The sequence below is a fragment of the Mercurialis annua genome, linkage group LG3 (genome assembly GCF_937616625.2).
Source record: "Mercurialis annua linkage group LG3, ddMerAnnu1.2, whole genome shotgun sequence".
Classification (NCBI taxonomy): Eukaryota; Viridiplantae; Streptophyta; class Magnoliopsida; order Malpighiales; family Euphorbiaceae; genus Mercurialis; species Mercurialis annua.
This window is the reverse complement of record NC_065572.1, coordinates 14,005,317-14,025,167: the sequence shown is the minus strand read 5'-3', so window position 1 is coordinate 14,025,167 and position 19,851 is coordinate 14,005,317. Positions and strand designations below refer to the sequence as shown.

The following is a 19,851-nucleotide window of genomic DNA, read 5'->3' as shown; positions in this document are numbered from 1 at the left end:
GAGGGGATCTAATGATTAATGCATTCTGTGAACTGACAGTTTTTATATTTTGAATGTTTAGGTTTTGATTTTTAATTGACATATTTTGTTAACGGATGAATCCTTGTGTAATAGTTCACTTGTTCATGTTCAATTGTTACTGTAAAAAGTGTGAATAATATAAGTTATTATTCAACTTTTATTCAATATGACTTGGTTCTTTTTTAGTTCTTTTATATGGCATTATATCAGTGATAAAAGTCGGATTCACCAAAGAATATTCATATCTAAATTCTTCATAATCAATTAACCTGTTGATGGATTCAAAAGAAAGAAATTTCAAGTCCACATTCTTCATCATCAATTCATCTATTTAAATTTCATTGTAATGGATTCAAAGAACCACCGAGCCAAGTACATGGTTGCAAAAACTACTCTACGCTGCATAGCTCTCAGGAGCACAAAATCAATAGGCCAAATGAAAGGAAAAATAAAATCTAAAGTGAATACACGATAATTATGATAGTGAGGTTATTACAATGGAGCGCCTGGATATGAGGCTAATCGCCATGTTGCTGAATACTCCACTAGCTGTGGCTTGAGCACCAGCACCAGGTCCGTGAACTACTAAAGGCTGTTGTTCCTTGTACCTCATAGTGGTGAATGCATGATGTTGTCAAATCCTGAGAGCTGTGCAAATGAACGATCTTTCTTATACCTTCGCAACTCAACATGCCCTTCTTGTCTCACCACTCCAGCATATATCAACGCCTTCAGATTACATACCTGGACAGAGAGCATATTACAAATATAGATATAAGACAGTGAGGTAGAAATCATCTTCATTCTTTGTTTTCTAATCTAAATTCATTTCAGATGCTCATCACAAGTTACATAGCCATATTTTCAGTAAACTTTTTCTTGCATATCAAACAATCATCAGAGGAACGATAGAAATATGTTGTCATTCTATAGTCTTTAAGAGGCATTTGGTAAAGATGAATGCAGTTCTCTAAAAGAAATAATGTTTACCGGCAACAGTATGCCTTAGAGGGTGATACTTGAAAAGACAAGACTGCATGCATTTTCAAATTTTATCAAGATTGAACCTTGTACATAGTGGTGTGTGTCTCTGAGAAAGAGAAAAGGAGGGGAATGTGCATTGTATTCTGTTTTTTACGTGTCGATCTCCTAAATGGATTATTCACAGATAGATTCCTTCAACTACTCTACTGACAGCTTTCCGCAAAGGCGCAAATTTCCAAATTTGAAACTTTTGCTAAACTCCAAATTTTACACTTTGAGAAAGTACTTCAGAAGTCCTTGCATAAGTTTTTGGGCCAACAAACAAGCAGGACTTACCTAAAAATTCCTTCAATTTGCAACATTTTATCTCCAGTTTCAAGAAGATCTCATAAAGTTCTGATTGTTGGAAGACCAGCTCAACAGTTGCTTCATAGAAGTAACATGTTTAGGATAGACGATGAAGAGCTCTCAGCTTTAGATACTGAAATATATGGGGGAAAAATGATAAAACCCATCATAATGCATGAAGAAGAGATGATAATGACAAGAAGAAAATAATGATCAGTGTAAAGGACTATCAGCTAATAAAATATGATGCTTATGATCATCCTCGTTTAAAATGCTAACTGATGAATCAGTTATCCCAGACTCCAGGATTTGTTTCAGTAACAATTAATAACAAAATATATCGCTACAGATTTGACATAAACTGTAGAAAGTAAAACATCAAGTCCAGAATAAACATTTCTCTGGACTGGAGATTTCAGTTATTCCAGACCCAAATACTCTAGAAGGTAAAACACAAAGTCCAGAAGATACATAAACGTTCATCTATGTGTAGACAAGCATCTGCTAAATTTGGCATGGAGAAGCATAAATAATATGAGGATCTGATAGCAATAAGAAACACTAATTCAATGAACTAAACAGCTAAATTGCAATCCAAAAACAAAGAACTCAAGAAAACATAATGACTGATTCATTTTACTCAAGAAAACATTTTAAGTTACTAACTCAAGGAAAAGAAGATAATGTTGGAGCTACAACTCCTGCAAAACTCAGTGAAAGCTCGAAATTATATGACCCATATTACCTGATCGACTGGCCCTGAATTTGCCTTTTTGTTTGAGGTAATCGCATGAATTCCTTTTTCATTACCATCCGTGGTAATAGCTTGCAACCCTAGAGTCTGCTGTGCAATCTACCAAAACAGTATTTACAATAAAATGATATTCCATGCAATGTTGTGTGAACTTCTCCAAGTTGGCCACTTTACCATTCTCCTTTGTCAGTTCTCTCCATCTTGATAGTTCGATACCACTACAGCCAGAGATGAAACTTAATTAAGCGCAAGCTATTGTAGCTCTATTTTATAGTCCTCTTTCGAAGACTCGTGTTAGAAGAATCAAGTTATCATTATCAACCATTTAGTTCATGAACCACTCGGATAAACAAATCTGATTTATGCCCAATACAATAAATTACATGGATTTGAATCTGATGTATCTAGAAATATTACATCACATGTTAATTTCTTTACAACTAACTCGATAAACATAATGTTGTAAAATAAGAAACAAAAGACTAGCTATCAGTAAAAATGGCAGAAGGCAGTAACAAAATATAAGGTGCATCATCGACAATCTTTTTAATTACAAAATCGTGCGGCTTGACAACAAACAATAAATGCAGAATGTACCTTCCATCGGAAAGTAAATTTCCTGTCAGGTATAGCTCCTTCAAATCTACAATAAAACGAGTTAATTCATGTTATACGTTGTAATCGGGACCCTAACCAACATCCATTTTTTTTTCAAGTACTAGAAATACAACTAACTTCGCACCAAATTGCTGATTTCTGAACTTAGACTTCAGAACAATGCTAACATTATAATAAATTAATAATAGTAAAAAAACTAACTTGGCACCAAATTAGTTGATTTTCTCCTTTCCAACAAATTCCACAGATACCCTTCTGTTACTTGCTGAAAGCACACACATTTCATCTACAAACCAACAAAGATAATTCAAATTCCAAAATTCTTACGACCGAGTTACTAAAAATGAAACATACCCTCTTCTTCCCCTTTGTATCTGATATACAGACCATCTGTAAGCGAAACTCCTGGACTTAGATTCTGGGCCCGAACGAATGACCCGGATCGTTCCGAGTTGGCCTGAAAATATTGAACTCCGTTAAGCGATCCATTGTTCCATTGTCCCAATCGACGCCAACCCATGTGCCTGAATATCCTTCTACGGCTCCAATGTACTTCACTGTGCCAACTCGTCTAGGATCTTTTGCTAAGTGGACTCGCTGCCCGAGTTTGAATGACTCAGTGATGGAATCCTGCATTTTCAGATTTTTATCATTTTATCATTTGTTTGTTGACGTGTTTAGTAAGGTTTATGACCCTTTTTACTATTTCTATATTTTTCCCTTTTCCATTTTTATGAGATTTAAATATGCAAAACTTTTCTTGATTAATTACATGATTAACATGTATATTATATGTATACTTATGGTTACTTTGGATTTTTTGTTGTTTTATCATTTTTTGTTGACGCGTTTAGTAAAATTTATGGGCGTTTTTCATCCCCCACCCTTTTTTACTATTTCTATATTTTTCTCTTTTCCATTTTTATGAGATTTAAATATGCAAACTTTTCTGGTGATTATCGATTTGGATGATCTCGACATTTCATTTTTTCCTTATCTGCAAATTCAAGGTAATACTTATATCACAGTAGCCGTTACCAACGGTAAGTAATGTCTTCAATTTGTCTGTTATTATTTTTGATTGTCGTTTAATATTGCTACCGTTCGTTTAGCAAATTACCCACTGGTATTTAATTTTTTAAACGAATGTGTAATTGGATGGCTCAATTAGTAGCCGCGAAGTCCACTGTTAGCTCTTTTATTTCAAGAAGGCTCATCATCTTCATGAGATGGCCTTTCTTCTAATTTATATATTGTTATCTTTGGCAAAAAAAAAAAAATTACATGATTAACACGTATATTATATGTATAGTTATGATTACATTGGATTTTTATTAATAATTTTTTATGTTCTTATATTTATCGTCAAAATAATAAACTTCCATCTAAATAAATAAAAATGTGGTCCTGTCAAAATTCAAGTTCGAGATTTTCATTTAAAATTTCCTCTTTATGAGAATGCTATAAGAATATAAATCAGTCTGTTCATATTGGCGGATTTTTGTCGTTTTATCATTTGTTTCTAAATGCGTTTAGTAAAGTTTTTGAGTGTTTGATCCAAAAAAAAGTTTTTGAGTGTTATTAATTTCTTGCCCTTTTTTCACTATTTCTATTATTTTATTTTTTTCCATTGTTATTGATTTAAATATGCAAAACTTTTCTTTAATAATTACATGATCAACACATATATCATATGTATACTTATGATTATATTGGAATTTTACTAATTATTTTTTATATCTTTATACTTGTCGTCAAAATGATAAATTTTCATCTAAATAAATATAAATGTGGTCCTATCAAAATTCAAGCTCAAGACTTCCATTTATAAATCTCAATTTATGGAAATACTATGAGCATATATATATATCTTAGTCACCAAAAAAACCTCCACATTTTAGCCCCTTATCATTTGCACCCTGACTTTGCAATTTTGTCAGTTGCACCCTAATTTGCACATTTGAGTTTTAATTCCACCCTCAAAATCAAATTGGACTCTTTTTCACTCGAGAAAAATTCATAAAAACCCTTATAAAGTACTCGTTTGAACTCTTTTCCACACAAAAAGCTAAAAATGGATGACTTATTTTAATTTTTTTTCAAATGGAGAAGAGATCAATTAAGCACTTGAAAGTGGAATTGAAAACCAAAGATGCGAATTAGGGTGTAACTGACAAAATTGCAACGTCAGGATGCATTTGAAAAGGGGCTAAAAGGTGGGATTTTTTTGACGATTAAGGCATATATATAAATCAGCATGTTCTCCTATTGGCGGTTTTTTGTTGTTTTATCATTTGTTTATTGACACGTTTAGTAAAGTTTATGAGTGCTTACCTTATTAATTATTTTTCTTTACGAAGTTCAGAACATATTCGCATGCAAATTGACGAATGCCAGATTAAACTTAGATTGTTTGCAACTGAATTTGTGAGAAGAATTAGATTATAACTTACTAAGTTGGAATTAGAAACCAATGTAGCTCTAAATAATAATCTTTAATCATGTTAATTTTGGTATTTTGAAATGATGATGCATAGAATTTGAATGGTAAAATCATTTATAATGTAATTTCCTAGATAATATTATAAAGAATTTCAATTATTAAAACTTCTAGGGCTTGGAAAGAAGAATTGGTTAATCAAAGAGTGATATATATGTTTAGATTATCGACACAAACTCTTAACCGAACCCTCCACTTAGATGAATATATTTTGATGGTTATGGTACTCTAGTCTCTATCTTACGGTTTGCTGATGACACTCTTTTTTATATTCCAAATGACTTATATCAAATAAGAAATTTTCCGAAAATTCTTCAATGTTTTGAATTGGCTTCTCGTCTTCAAATTAATTGGAATTAATGTTTATAGACTGTCTCTGAACTTGCCTTCCTTTTTCAAAAGGTGGTTTGAATATTACCCTTTTTTGTGATGCAGCAGCTAGTGATAGTCTTTGGTTCTCCGTTGTTACAAATAGCTTGAACATAATTAGTTGATTTGTTATTCTTTCGGTTAATTTTCAGCAGTTATCTCATCTTTGAAAAAGCATTTTTTCAGCTTGTATTGCTAATTCGGAAGTTGGTAATTTATTTTTCACTCATATAAAGGCTGTCGTGGGGAATGGTTTTAAGGTCCATCTTTGGAAGGATAGTTGGCTGAATTCAACTCCTTTATACCCATCTCTTTTTCGAGTTTCCAGAAATCAGAATTGCTTAATCTCGGATATTATTGATTGGAATCAACATGGGCTTGCTAGCTTAAATTGGAACAGACAACCCTGTATCTCTGGTTTGTCTGCAAGACCCGATCTCTTTCTTTTCGCAATCGGGTCCTCTCTTTGGGCAGCAGCAGGATGAATTTTCTGGGCTGTTGAGGGGCATTTCAACTGATTCGTTCATCTTGAATTTGGACACAACTCAGGTAATTCGATTGATTTGCGGTACAAGATTACCGCATAGAATGCAATTCTTTTTTTTGGCTTTCGGCTCATGATCGAATTTCATCAAACTTGATTTTGGTGAGGAGTTTCAAGAAAATAGTGGTTGTTTGCTTTGTTTGGATAAGGAGACATCGCTTCATATTATTTTCCATTGCCATTTTGCTTGAAAAAGTTGTTCGCATTTGTCCAACTTGAGTAGAAATTTGTGGGTAATACCTATTCTTTGCAACATTTCTTTTGTCATACGTCTTATCTTACCAAGAAGAAGTATAGGGTCCTTTGTAATTTCATTGGTTTTTTCATCATTTGGACTTTATGAAAAGCGAAAAATAGGCGGGTTTTAAGTTCAAAACAAGTAAGATAGAGATTTTAATTTTTGATAGCATTAGCAAGTCGGTTATGTTTTATAAGTCATACATACCACACGGCTTTTTCATATTCTAGAATTGAAGTTTGAAATTCCTTTTCCAATCTTGATTGTATTAGTTTCTTTGCCATCCATTCATTGTGGTTGAGCTCATACAAATATCTTTTATCGAAAAAATATATTTCAACATGACAAACACTTTATTACATTAGTGCACGAATGACGTGGCACAACAGTTACGTTGTCTAGTTATTCCATATTGAAGTTATAACTAATGGTAAAAGAGAATAAATCTAGCCCTTCGAAAGTTGGAGTGCCTCAAACTACAAGAGAAAGCGAGAATAGGCAGAGCCATAAAAAAAACTTACTATATTACTCTTGTAAATTGAATTAAAATTTCAAAAAATAAAAAGTCGAATTAGATTTGCAAGAAATCGAAGAAATTTGAAAGTTTTGAACCATATTAAATTCATCCAACACTACATAGAATTAAACAATTTGAATTAAATTAGTATCAAACTAATAAAAGAATACATAAAAAAATGTCATATGTCTCGAGTGTTAGAAAGCAGGCCTATGAACAATTGCAAAATGAGGTTTCTTTAAGTACATATTTGTATGATTCATTGAATTAATTATGAAGTCTGTGTTGGCATTGGCTTTATCCTTTTGGCTCTTGAGTACAGGAACACCCCGGCAAGAGCCACAGCAGTTCCTGTAGTTAAAAACTCAGTCTCATGTCCAAAACATGTGAAAATTCACTAATTAATAACAAGTGTTAATTGCAAATTAAAATCACGAATTTTACATTAATTTATAATTACAATACGAACTTTAAAACTTAAAAATGTCAGTAACCAACTTTTATTTTTTGGCAAATTGATACACCGATCTAAAAAAAACACTGACGTGGACATTGTAATATACCACCACCTGTCGTTACATGATTGTTCGGTGTATTAATAGCTAAAAAAATGAAAGTTGGCTACTGACATTGGCAAATTTTAAAATTCTTGTTATAATTGCAAATTAAGATAAAGTTCGTGATTTGATTTGTAATTAATCCTAATAACAATGTTTAAAAAATTTAAAATTTACCGAGTGAATTCATAGGTGATATTGGCGTCTGGAAGAAAATTACTGAGGAGATTATTACGACCACACGCTTTACACAATTTCCTACTGCATGAGTTACTGGATTTACCATTTGTAATATCATATACGACACCTAAAACAACAAGAAGAGTTAACATATAAAAAGTAATAAAAATATCTAGATTTTTATCTTATATTTCAATGGCTTACTGTCCCAAAAAAACTTCGACATTTTAGCCTCTTTTTAATTTCACACCAACATTGTAAAATCGTCAATTATACCCAATTTAAACTTTTGGATTTCAATCGTACTCATTTTTGTAAATTGGATTCTTTCTCATTCGAAAAAAAATTCAAAAGAAAAAGTTCTTATAATGATTATTTGAACTCTTTTCTATTTGAAAAATTCAAAATAAATAACTTATTTGAACCTTTTTTCAATGATAAAGAGGTCAATTTAGTACTTGTAAGTGTAATTGGAAGTTTTTTCTTGTTAAAAGGAGCAATCAAAAGTGAAAGGTGTAAATTTTGATACAATTGACGTTTTTATAATGACAATGTGATATTGAAATATTAGACATATTTCAATTCAATACCATGTTTCAATTCAATATTAAAGTAATTTTTTTTAAAGCGATAGGTACATTGTTACTTAATTTTTGATCTAATATATAGTATACTTTTATTTTTTAGAATATACAGTTTTGTCGGTCGTCATATAACGCGACATCTTAAATAACAATATATTTTAAAAATATTCTGTTACTGATTATCACACTTATTTTGATTTGAAATATTTTGGTTGAAAATAAAAAAATTAATCATTCCATTAAATATGTAATGAAGAAGCTTTACTTGTTGATAAGAGTGGAAGCAGAAGCCAGCTAGAAGAGCTCTTACACATAGCTCTCTCACATTCAAACCTTGATTTGCCTAAACACAATCAAGGCAAAAAATGAAAGACTGTAATTAATTAACTCATTGACCTGCAATTATTTAGAGCTTTTTTAGATTAATTAACTCCAATATTGTCAAACCCGGTCCGGTCACTAAACCGGTGACGGCAAAGAATAAAGGATTAGAGATTCAATCAGGATTGAACAGGGAATAGAAAATAATAATATATCTAATAATTATTTATGTAATTCTATGAAAAATAAATATTTTATATAATAAAATTATTGAAAAATATAATTATATATTACGTAATTTATATTAAATAAAAAAAATTAAAAAATTAAAAAAAATATTTTATCAGTTTAGCCCAGCATCTCAAACAATCTCTATAAAATAATATAAATTTCTATTTAATCGAATAATTTGATTAGAAAATAGGACGTATATGTCTTTTAACGTCCGTTATTCGGTAATTAAGTTTGAAATAAATTATTATTTTGATTTAAAGTGAAAAAATTAAGCTAAATTAAATTATAAAAAAACCCGTAATACCCATTAAACTTTGACAGGGTCGAACGGATTTTGGCCGGGTATGAGCCGGGTTATTTATTCCGGCCTGGCCAAAGCACCGGTTCTCAAGTTTTTGGTTGAACCGGCCGGCTCGGTTTTGACAACCATGATTAACTCATTAATCTGTAATTAATTATTTCTATGATTTTATACTCTCAATTTTAAAAAATAAGTATTTCTCTCTTGATTTTAATGATTTTGTGAAATTGAAATCTCCTTATAAAAGAGGATTTTAGTTAAATATATATGAGGCAGTAGGTTATTTTTTTATTTATTTTTTCTGGATAATAATACTTACAGCGGACTGGAAAAACGAAGGACTAAACTTGAAGCCGTCTATTAAAATAGCTGTGGGAGCTAGCAGGATAAATGAAATTATTGTTATTACTGAAAACAAATTGATGTTCTCCAAAGCTTCCTGTCAACATTAATCCATATCATGCTCTAATTAATATTCTCGAAATTTAATTAGTGGGATAATTTAAAATTATATTCATCCAACCGTCAATTGCGACCAAATTTCTAACTTAAAATTTGATTATTGTGTATGATAAACTAGGATTACTGAAAAAACAACCAAACTCAGAAGCCGGAAAGAGATTTAAGAAATGCAACAAAAAACAACATCCGAGAAGAATACAATCTGAGTTTCTAAAGAATTCCAAATTAGAATACGGAAAAGATGGTCTTGAACCTTCTTTTAAAGATGAGGTTTGAGATTAAACTAAAAAAAGAGTTATTCTGGTCCTTTAACTTCTAGGTTGGACTTAAAGTAAAGTTTAACCAATTTTAACAATTTAGTCTACAACTCTCTAAATCCGTCACGATATTCTGTTCAATACCGCATGTCAATATTAAAAAATTTGCATTTAATATCTTTACAATTGTTTCGAAACGTGTTCTGAAAATTAAATTGCATGAGTTGACATAACTGATTTTAAAAAGTTATGAACTAAATGATCAACGTAAATGAACTTTAATTTATATAGACATGTCATATTAATTTAAGGATCCGGACGACCCTTTGTTTCGATTCGAAACTCTTATATCAAATGGTGTGGTTTTTTAGAATTTCCGTAGAAGTTGAATAAATGTAGATACCTCTTGGTTAAGCATGAAGTTTTTGCTAAGTACATTGCGAGATTGGTTAGTTACATTAGAAGCCATTGCAGTAGAGAAGCCAATCCTGGTTTACAACACAATAGTGTATATAGAGTTAGATTGTAAGTTTTAAAAAAGGGAAAAGAAAAGTAGACAATTGCGGAATTTAAACCCTCCAAATTTTTATAGCTGAAATTTCACCCCGACCATCAATACGTTTAGCCAGAGCATTTATAACGCGACTCAAATAATGAAGCTTGTGTTAATTACCAGTTAAAAGAGGCCTCAGTGAATGATGCCAATGCCACTCCACCTACTATTGGTACTAAGGAACCAACAATCCACAAAGATGGCCTCTGTGCATACACAGAGAAGATAAGAATTATGTTAACAAGTCGTAACTCGTAAGTTAACTACTGTTACGGATGTGCATTCGGTTCAAAGTATTAAGCATCGACAGATTAGTGCGACCTACAATCAGGACGTGATCTGGTTGGTATTTATATTGAACTTTTACGGAATTTTAATGCGACACTTTTATAATAAAAAAAGTCTGTTTTAATTGTGCAGCTCATGCCCTATTGCCTTATTTTTAACATGAGAATGTAACAATTTAAATGAAACAAATGATATGCACAAAAGTTAAGTAATGGAATTGAACTAACATTAGGTAATGGAATTAAATTTCATACCTGACCAAAATAGAGGGAAGCAAATAAGACAGTGAAGAAGGGCTCCATTGCTTTGATAGTATGAGTGAATGAAACTGAAACTTTGCCTAGACTCACATTTGTTAATATGTTCCCCATTGTGTGTGCTAAAGCCAATGGCAATATTGCTGCAAACTGAAACTTAATTCTTAATAATCAAAAACATTCGAGAAAAGGACCAGTGAGTTATAGCTCAAATGGTATAAACGCCGCACAGCAAACTGCTAGGTCGTATGTTCAAATCCTCTTACAAGCGCTCCCCCTCCCCAATTATAAAAAAATAAAAAATTCAAGAAATGGTCAATTAATACCTGTGAGCGACTCAGCTTTGGCTTCTCATAAAGATTGAATGCCCACATTGTAATAATCATCAAACTTCCACACCCCAGTTGAAATGCTGTTACTGTTGCTGGATATGGATATACCTTCAGAACCTGCTTGTTCAAAATATTGTAGTAGATGTTCAAAACATACCAAATTCCAAACATAGCACCAAGTTCAGCAATCTGACCCAATTCACTCGTTGTTTCGCTCGAGCTATCAGGTACCGAAGCAGCACAGACCTTGAAACTGATGCATTTACTGCGATATGAACATAGAAATGAAGTAGAAACTCGACTAGTCCTGAAGGAATCCAATGACAACGAAGCTTTTCGGCACGAAACGCCATTAGAATGACTATAATCGAGTTTAAGAGGTTTTATAAAAGTTTGGTTGGAGTCGGAATTTGCATAAAGAAGTTTGTGTGGTTTGAGAAATGGAATTGAAAGAGACAGAACTAATGCTGCTTGCATTTTTAGGCTGAAAAAAAAAGGTAAGAAAGCCAGAAATTCAAGATATTTTTTTCATTTTATTTCTTTAAACTTTGCATGAATGGTACACAATATGTGGGCATGTGGTCCAGGTTGTTCCTGCTTCCTACTAGTTAATAGTTAATCTGATTTATCATTGTATTTCACAGTGAAGATGTGAAAAACTCGGTAGTTATAATTAAGAAAATGTTGTTAATATACGTATTGCAGGTTCAAGAACCCGGATCTCGTTCTTTTTATTATTATTTTTCAATTTTTTGATTACAATAGTAAGAAGAAATTCAAATATAAAACTCTCGAGACAAAACATGCGGAAACAAACGCCCGCGTCAATCTTCCTCCGTCGTTTTCGGAACTAAAAGCCTGTATTCAGCAGATCACATTGCCATGGGAGATGAAGAGATGTAGCAAAAACACATGGATAAATTCACTGCAATGCGCTTGCTGTTACTGTCATAGGGCTGTAGCACTAAAAGTAAAATTAAAACAAGAAACCTAATAGTTAATAATTGTAAATTAGTGACTAGTCATTTTATTAGTTAGATATTATGGTAGAATTAATTGATAGAAGAGTGTGGAAAATGAATGTATGGTTTGAAATTGTTAAGGTGGAGGCAAAAGGACCTACATGTTTCAGACATTAATGGAAGATGTCCTGACTGCATTATCCAAGCAATTTATACTTCCAAACCTACTATGGAATTTAAATCCATGGCAAGCATTTGGTCCAAGAAATGATCCCAAAATTAAAGAGGTAGATACTTAATCTTCCTACAGTCATATGGCTCGTCCATCATTAAGCCAGCGATAGAATATCTTTCCTTCATATTTAGAAGCGGGTGGAAAGTTTACAACAGAGCATTACCGATCAAAAATTCATCTTAAAACTTTTAGGGTATGTATGTTTGGAAGGATGGAAAGGAAAGAGGATTTGAGTTTTGAAATTTATTAGTCTTAATAACTTCCAAAATTCAAAGCCCTCTACTTATCCATCATTTAAAACAAACACAGCCTTAAGCTTCAAGGTGTTGAAAAGATTGTATAATGAATGATGCACATACGTAACCAAATAACTCGTCTAACCTACAATAGGTGGATGATCGACCAAAATCTTCATGATAGACATTTGAGTCTTGCAAATGTCAAATAACCAGTGTGACCCCTAGCCTCACCACATGGCTTAGCCATAATTACAGGCGGACTGGAATTGTTCTGCACATCAGTACTTCCACTTGACCGTTGCCTTCTCTTGTGAGGAGGTGACCCAAGAAAATCACCAATTTCCCCCTGGCCACAATCCATCTTCACTTCACGAACTTCGTAACTCCGAAGTAACACTTCAAATGTCCGTATGTCTAGCATAACAGCACAAGTTACACATATTAGCATCGATAACTCAGCATTGGATGTGATTAAATCAACTGGTTACACAAGAATAGACAAAAAGAAAGAAACACTATATAAAGACTAGACAAAGTAAATCCTATGGAATTACTCTGGTAAAAAGGATACCACAGCTGACCTGTAAAGTTTGATCTAAGAGTTTCACAGGAGCGTTGTACTTGCTCAATGCACGGTGAGAAGGAACACAAAATACCATCTTGTTTCAACATCTTCCCAGCTGAAGAAATGGCCAGCCACGGTTGGGGCAGATCCAGAAATATAGAATCAGCCAACCCTAAATATTCATCTGGAAATCCCTCACCCTGGATGTCTCGAACTCCAACTGTGACTAAGCTGCTTATGCCAGTCTTTTCAAAATCTTCTCTGTGTACATACAAGTCAAAAAAAAATCAGAATCAAAATAGAAAAAGCGAGAAGGAGGTTACAAAATCTTCACTGGTCTCCCCTTTTCCTTTGTGTAGTATGGGTGCAGTTTCATAAACTTAAACATGCTTTTTTTTTTGCAAAATTATAATTTGTTTCATCATAAACTCTTCTATTGTACAAGCAGATGAATAACTGCTTCTGATTTCATTCAAATGAATATAATTATAGTCATCATATTTAACTAAATCAAAAATTTCAATTAGATGAATGATCAAGTTAAAGCTGAGCTTTTAACTGGAGAATCGATCGAACCATCATTGTCCATGAGAGTCAAAAAATACTCAACTTAATATCAACCTACATACTAACTACGAGATATCAAAACAGCAAATATCAAATAAAGCATTATAACAGGAGAAAGTCAATGTCTTACCTTGCTGAGGCAGCCCTTTGTTCATGGAAGTCAAAGGTATAAACATGTCCTGTAGGAGCAACAGCCCTAGCAAGTGAAGTTGTTAACGATCCACTACCAGTCCCAGACTCTAGTACCACACAACCAGGAACTATCTCCAAGTATGTAATTAAAAACGAAATGTCAGCAATGTAGAGAATCTGAGTCCTGTGGCTTAAAACCAGAGTCCATAGTTCAGGAGTTGGAGCTAATAAATAAACAAATCCACCCTTGTTACTGAACACCTTGGACCCAAAAGGCTTTCCAATCCAATCTGAATGTTTAAATACACCAAAACGATTCTGCAGCACTGAAGGTTCACATACGTTGACGGCCTTCATTGAATCGTGCTTCTCGTAGACAATAACCAAATCTCCGTCTTGAATACATCGCGTAAAGGACAACTTTTTTGTTGGATCAACAAGCAACATCTTTAAATATTGAAGCTATTGATGTAAAACCCTATCATATGCAAAATAAATCAAAGAGTAAGCACGGTAGCTTGAAAAGCTATATTTAACATATAATGCTTAATTTGTGTGATAAAAAGCAAACAGATTGGAACAAGTAAGATATTCTGCGACAAAGTTACTACATTTTTGTTTCTATATCAAATGTAAATCAATATATGAACCCTTCCAATTAAAATTTCCATAGAGCCCAACATTAGCTTTACGTCCGGGTTTAAAATGATGCTACACTTTTGTATTCCTGAAGCTAAATTTACACAAACCTATAGACGGTGCAAACCCAATTTGAAATTCCGAATAAGGAAACTAAGAAAAATGCTTTCCCCCATTAAATTATGTTAAAGAACCGAACTTTAAGAAAAGGGCCAAACTTTATGCAAGCTATAATAATTATCTGCTATAACTGTGCATTCAAAACGCATATAACCAGTACCAGCATGCCAAATTAAGATATAGAGGTTATTCAGCATACAAGACACAACACACAACAAAAAAGGAAAGCTTCAAATAATGTACGAAAGCAAAGTACGTATGAGTTACATTGTCCAATCTGATAAGCAGAGTAACTAATAAAATGAAAACCAATTAAAGAATTAAAATACAGCGTGATAAAGTTAATACATTTTTCTTTCTAAAACGAACATATGAACTCTTCCAATTAGAATTTCCAGGGGCCTCGGGATTGGTTTACTTTCGGGTTTATCAATGGTGCTACACTTATGTTCTCATGAAGCTAAATTTAATTACAATCAAACATATAGACAGTGCAATCCCAATTTAAATTTTGAAATAAGAAAACTAATAATTCTATTATGTTAAAGAACCGATCACCCAAAAAACTTAACGCGAGCTACGAAAAATCTCTGCAATAACTGTTGATTGGAATAACCCTTACTTTGAAACTTGATACCTAATTATATTTAAGAACAAAATAGTTTGAGGAGAGTTTAGTAACCTGCAATGGACAAACAAACGGCTCCTCGCCGGAGAAGTGTGAAGGACGAGCTTGCGTCGGAAATTTGGAAGTCGGAGGTGCTCAGATGGCGGCGTTGTGGAGCTGAGTTTGACTGAGCTGAGTAGCAAGAAGATAAAAAAAAAACCTTCTTTTTTCAGTTTAAAAGGACCATAATAGCCCTTGCTTAAATAGACTTAAAACGATACTCCGTTTTTGTCCCAAACTCATATTCATCTTACCTAATTTCAAATTTCTTTTCCAATTCTCTATTTTTATTTTTCAAATTGTTTAACCTACATCTCTAATTTTTATCTTTTGAACTCAAATTAAAATTTAGATAATTGTATTTTTAAAGTTCAGTTAAATTCTAATGTGGAGAATATGATTGGGAATATCTTATCTGACCGTCACGTTTTTTGCGTTTCGCTGTAACGTGTCTTTTGGTGAACTTCTCGTCGTGGTGTTCTCGCTATCGTGTACTATTTTCAGTTGATTTCTTTTCGTCGCATTTTTCCATTGATTTTTTCGTCGCCGCGTTTTTTCCGATAGATCTCTCGACGTTATTTTAAGATTTTTTTAGGTTTTTATGATTTTTTATACATGAATTATTATAGATTTATTGATCTCTTGTTAATATAATTATTATGTTGTTCTCTTCTTCATTCTTTTATTTTTAGCTACTGATTTCGTAACCAATGAATTGATTTATATTTTGTGGTGTTTTTATTGTGTTTTTTTTGTGGTTTTGCTACTGATTTCGTACATAACGAATTGATTTATTTTTGTGGTGTTTTATGGTGTCATCCTACTGGTTCGTACACAATGAATTGATTTATGTTTTTACAGTGTATTTACATTAAAAAAAATCATAGCTTAATATATAGTTTGACCCTTGAACTTGTACTCTTTTATCCATCTAACATTTAAACTTAACGTTTTATCTATCGAATCTCTGAATATGTTAAATAATCCAATTTGACCCATGAACTTGATAAATACGTAAATATTGAATCCATAGAAAAGAAAAGGCAGGCAAGTCAGCATCGATGCTAGCTAGAGCGGTTAAACTTGAAACATTTTAGAAGAAATTGTGTACGAAGGGGTTCAATGTTTACGTATTCATCAAGTTTAGGGATCAAATCGGATTATTTAACAAGTTTAGAGGTTCGATAGGTGAGACGTTAAGTTTAGGGGTTAGATAGATAAACAGGTATAAGTTCAGGGGTCAAATTATGTATTCAGCAAAAAAAATCATAGAACTACACCATAAATATATTATAAAAAATATCATAAAAACATTATAGAAAAAATATCATAAAAATACTATAAAAACACTATAAAAATACCATCAAAAAATACAAAAAAAAAGGATATTTTTAAAACTAAAACTCTAAAACAGATATTTCAAAAAGAGATATTTTAAAAATATTCATCATAAATAAAATTTGACTATTAAGTAGGTCTATTAATGACAAAAAAGTGGACGATAAAAACTAATTTAGAAATCAAACTAGATATGTGGATAGCTGAGTTACCATAAGAATTAAACACATGTACAATTATAATTAAAAACTGAATTAAAAGAAGAGAAATTTACAAAAAAACAAATTCCCTTTTATAACTTATTTGTTATGGATACCTTACTTTAAAAATGTATTTTTTATTTTATTTTTCTATTCTTTTTAATTGTATTTCTAATTAAATTTAACGTGTTAAAATTTTACTCTTCTTCTTTTTTAACATCTATATAACATTTTCTCTCTTCTCTTTTTTTTTTTCTCCTTTTCTTTTTTCTCATCTTGTTTTTCTTCTTTTTTTTACTGTTTTTTTTTCTTTATCCCATTCCAATAAAATTTCTTATTTTTAAAATTCATCTAATATTTTTGACCTATAACACAAGAAACAAAAAATACAAAATAAAGAAGAATTTGCGATGAAGAATTCGATCGGTTTCATCTCAAAAAATTGAAATAACAAAAATTTCTACCATGCCATCACAAATCCTATTATTCAGAATCTTTTTTTTCCTCTTTCTATATTGTTTTGAATTATTTTATTATTATTTTCTGACAATTTCTTTAATTTCTCTTAATGAAATCGTCATTTTCATCATTAATGATGTTTTGACCTAGTTTTTAAATGTTTTTAAATTAATTTTAGAAACAATTTGAAATTATTTTTTAGAAATTATTTAAAACTGTTTAAAAACTTTATAAACCGTTGAAATCATTTTTTTGTTAAACTGCTATTTTTGAGACTATTTAAAATTATTTTTTGAAATTTTTAAAACTGTTTGAAACATTTATATACTGCTTAAAACTGTTTGTTTGAAATCATTATTGTTTAGAACTGTTTGAAACTGTTTTTTGGAAATCTTTATAAACTGTTTCAAACCTTTATAAAATGTTTGAAACTGAGTTCTAAAAAATAAATTATATTTTAACATTTTATTTGGTTGTTTTGATATTAGAATTTAAATTTTAAAATTCTAAAACATAAATTTTACTAATTACTGAGTTCATTTATAATTTTAACTAGAAATTAAAACAATTAAATTCATTAGAAAATATTTGGATAGAATTTTTACAAAATAATAAAATTGGGATATTATTATAAAGATTAAAGGTTTTGTATAATTTTACAACCACCCAAAAATATTTCAATTTATTTTTTTATTAGGCCAATTTTTTTGTTAGTAAATAATTTTAGGAAAAGCTACATTTAATTTTTTATTAAAAATGAAATTTTTACCATTTTTCCGTTTTAATAGTCTTTTATGTTATACTCCTATAAGTTTTTATTTTCAATCCAAAAGAGATTTAATCATTTTTTCAATTAAAAAATCAAATCAAATTGATCTCTTATTTTGAATCGAACCAATTGAATTTACTATTACAAATCGGTTTTAAAAACCTAGAGCATTACCAAAAAAAGGGAAAAAAGTGAATTTTAGATATTTTAGTAGCAAGATATTTTTGTTGGGCATTACATATTTATGCATTGCCCATAGGGGATATTTTAGTAGCAAATTAGGAAATGCATACGTAAGGTCACAATCTTCATTGCCCATCTCAAGAAAATCCCATATTGCACCATCAAAAAACAGAAGCACAAGAAAAGAGGGGCTTATCACTAGAGGATGAGGTAGATTCCTCTTGCACTTTTAGCCCTTCACTTGGATATTTATGGATAACAAGCTCCCTTATATTACTTACCACTTTCATGCAACCAAAATATATAAAAAAAAAACTCAACAAAATTAAATATTTTGCTACCAAAATATCTACACTTTTCTTACACTATTCTTTTTTTTTTCTCTCTCGTACCCAAAAGAAATGAATCATGTTCATGAGCATCAACTCCCTTGTTTGCATTGCCAACCTCAAGAATACATTAGAATGGTAAATAATTTTTTGTTTTATGAGTATGCTATTGGACTACCCTCTTTATTAGCTTCTTGTTTTATAATATGATCAATACATTTAAAATTATTGAATTTCGTAGGTTCAACATTTGATAGAGAGGTGCCTGACTTTTCACATGAGTAGAGATGAGTGCATCAAAGCTCTAGCAAAACACGCTCATATTCAGCCGGTGGTCACTCTTACGGTATGGAGAGGGCTTCTCGAAGAGAACAGAGGATTCTTTCATCGATATTTTCATGCTATTTCTCCTCCCCATTTCACCAGTAAGCTACTCCAACATTAAATTTAGTTATTCAGAAGTGTGACTCGATTCGTAATGAAATTATCTCAACCACTTCGAAGCTATATATGTTACTAAAAAACGGACACGGTAGGATTGAAACTAATGTAATAGAAAACAGTTTTTTTTTACCATATATAAATAACCAGTATAGAATCCAGAATTTTATAAACATTTTTGAAGTTTAAGATTGTACTCGATAAATTTTCATACAACATAGCTTTGAGGTTTCGAGTCAATCTCATTTCGAGCTCAATGATTAAAGAAAAGAATTCAGTTTTTCATAATTAATTTAATATTTAGTGATAATATATGATTTTCACTCTCTAGGTAGACCTACTGAGAGGAAATTCAACTTCAGAAGAAGGAAGCAATGGAAGTGAAGGCTACTTAATTGTATGACAGCTGCATATTCAACAGTTTCAGATAAATCAAGAATTACTTCCCTGCAAATATAATCAGAATGTTTGAATGTAATGCTAACACCGATCAAAATTATTTATACATAACTACATGGCCAAATTTTCACCACAGTTTCTAACTTTTTCTTGTTTCTCATCAAAATCTTTAATCAAATTCTCTAATTATCAATTAACGTCACACTAAAATTATTCGACAAATATAGTAATCTACTCACTATTATACTTCATTTGTCAAATAGGCTATAATTTTAAAATTTTGCAAGTTTGGTCATCATTTTTTTTACGTATCGCCAAATATATCCACACTTAATTTGTAACTCATGCGGCGAAATACTGTATATACTATAGTATCAAATAGGATAAA

General features: G+C 31.4%; 4 protein-coding genes across 8 annotated transcripts; 1 reads left to right on the top strand and 3 right to left on the bottom strand.

Annotated features, from left to right (window-relative positions):
- Window positions 1-316: 316 nt before the first annotated feature.
- LOC126671219 (bifunctional aspartokinase/homoserine dehydrogenase, chloroplastic-like) lies at window positions 317-3,406 on the bottom strand. 3 transcript variants are annotated; one of them, XR_008790490.1, is made up of 6 exons: window positions 3,080-3,403; window positions 2,927-3,011; window positions 2,705-2,750; window positions 2,099-2,325; window positions 1,342-1,486; window positions 317-765 (listed from the first exon to the last, which is right to left on the bottom strand). XR_008790490.1 is itself a non-coding variant. In XM_056105312.1 (4 exons), the coding sequence occupies exons 1-4, from the start codon at window positions 3,113-3,115 to the stop codon at window positions 2,160-2,162; spliced, it is 333 nt and encodes a 110-aa protein (XP_055961287.1). In that variant the 5' UTR covers window positions 3,116-3,406; the 3' UTR covers window positions 1,963-2,159. The 3 variants fall into 3 exon arrangements, 1 of the variants encoding a protein (XP_055961287.1); XR_008790491.1 differs by lacking the exon at window positions 1,342-1,486 and having other exon boundaries at window positions 3,080-3,406; XM_056105312.1 differs by lacking the exons at window positions 317-765; window positions 1,342-1,486 and having other exon boundaries at window positions 1,963-2,325; window positions 3,080-3,406.
- Window positions 3,407-7,015: 3,609 nt separating this feature from the next.
- On the bottom strand, window positions 7,016-11,825 carry LOC126673629 (phosphoenolpyruvate/phosphate translocator 2, chloroplastic-like). Of its 3 annotated transcripts, XM_050367846.2 has the most exons (9): window positions 11,414-11,697; window positions 11,214-11,336; window positions 10,885-11,037; window positions 10,463-10,548; window positions 10,193-10,277; window positions 9,390-9,509; window positions 8,480-8,557; window positions 7,628-7,757; window positions 7,016-7,244 (listed from the first exon to the last, which is right to left on the bottom strand). In XM_050367846.2, the coding sequence occupies exons 1-9, from the start codon at window positions 11,570-11,572 to the stop codon at window positions 7,165-7,167; spliced, it is 1,014 nt and encodes a 337-aa protein (XP_050223803.1). In that variant the 5' UTR covers window positions 11,573-11,697; the 3' UTR covers window positions 7,016-7,164. The 3 variants fall into 3 exon arrangements, with proteins under 3 accessions (XP_050223803.1, XP_050223801.1, XP_055961100.1); XM_050367844.2 differs by having other exon boundaries at window positions 11,214-11,824; XM_056105125.1 differs by lacking the exon at window positions 9,390-9,509 and having other exon boundaries at window positions 11,214-11,825.
- A 685-nt stretch (window positions 11,826-12,510) lies between these two features.
- LOC126673631 (uncharacterized) lies at window positions 12,511-15,520 on the bottom strand. Its single transcript, XM_050367847.1, has 4 exons — window positions 15,361-15,520; window positions 13,918-14,397; window positions 13,237-13,481; window positions 12,511-13,069 (listed from the first exon to the last, which is right to left on the bottom strand). Exons 2-4 carry the CDS (start codon window positions 14,364-14,366, stop codon window positions 12,828-12,830), a joined length of 936 nt encoding a protein of 311 aa, XP_050223804.1. The 5' UTR covers window positions 14,367-14,397; window positions 15,361-15,520; the 3' UTR covers window positions 12,511-12,827.
- A 2,971-nt stretch (window positions 15,521-18,491) lies between these two features.
- LOC126675193 (uncharacterized) lies at window positions 18,492-19,598 on the top strand. Its single transcript, XM_050369800.2, has 3 exons — window positions 18,492-18,761; window positions 18,865-19,048; window positions 19,396-19,598. The coding sequence occupies exons 1-3, from the start codon at window positions 18,696-18,698 to the stop codon at window positions 19,446-19,448; spliced, it is 303 nt and encodes a 100-aa protein (XP_050225757.1). The 5' UTR covers window positions 18,492-18,695; the 3' UTR covers window positions 19,449-19,598.
- The last annotated feature ends 253 nt before the right edge of the window (window positions 19,599-19,851 follow it).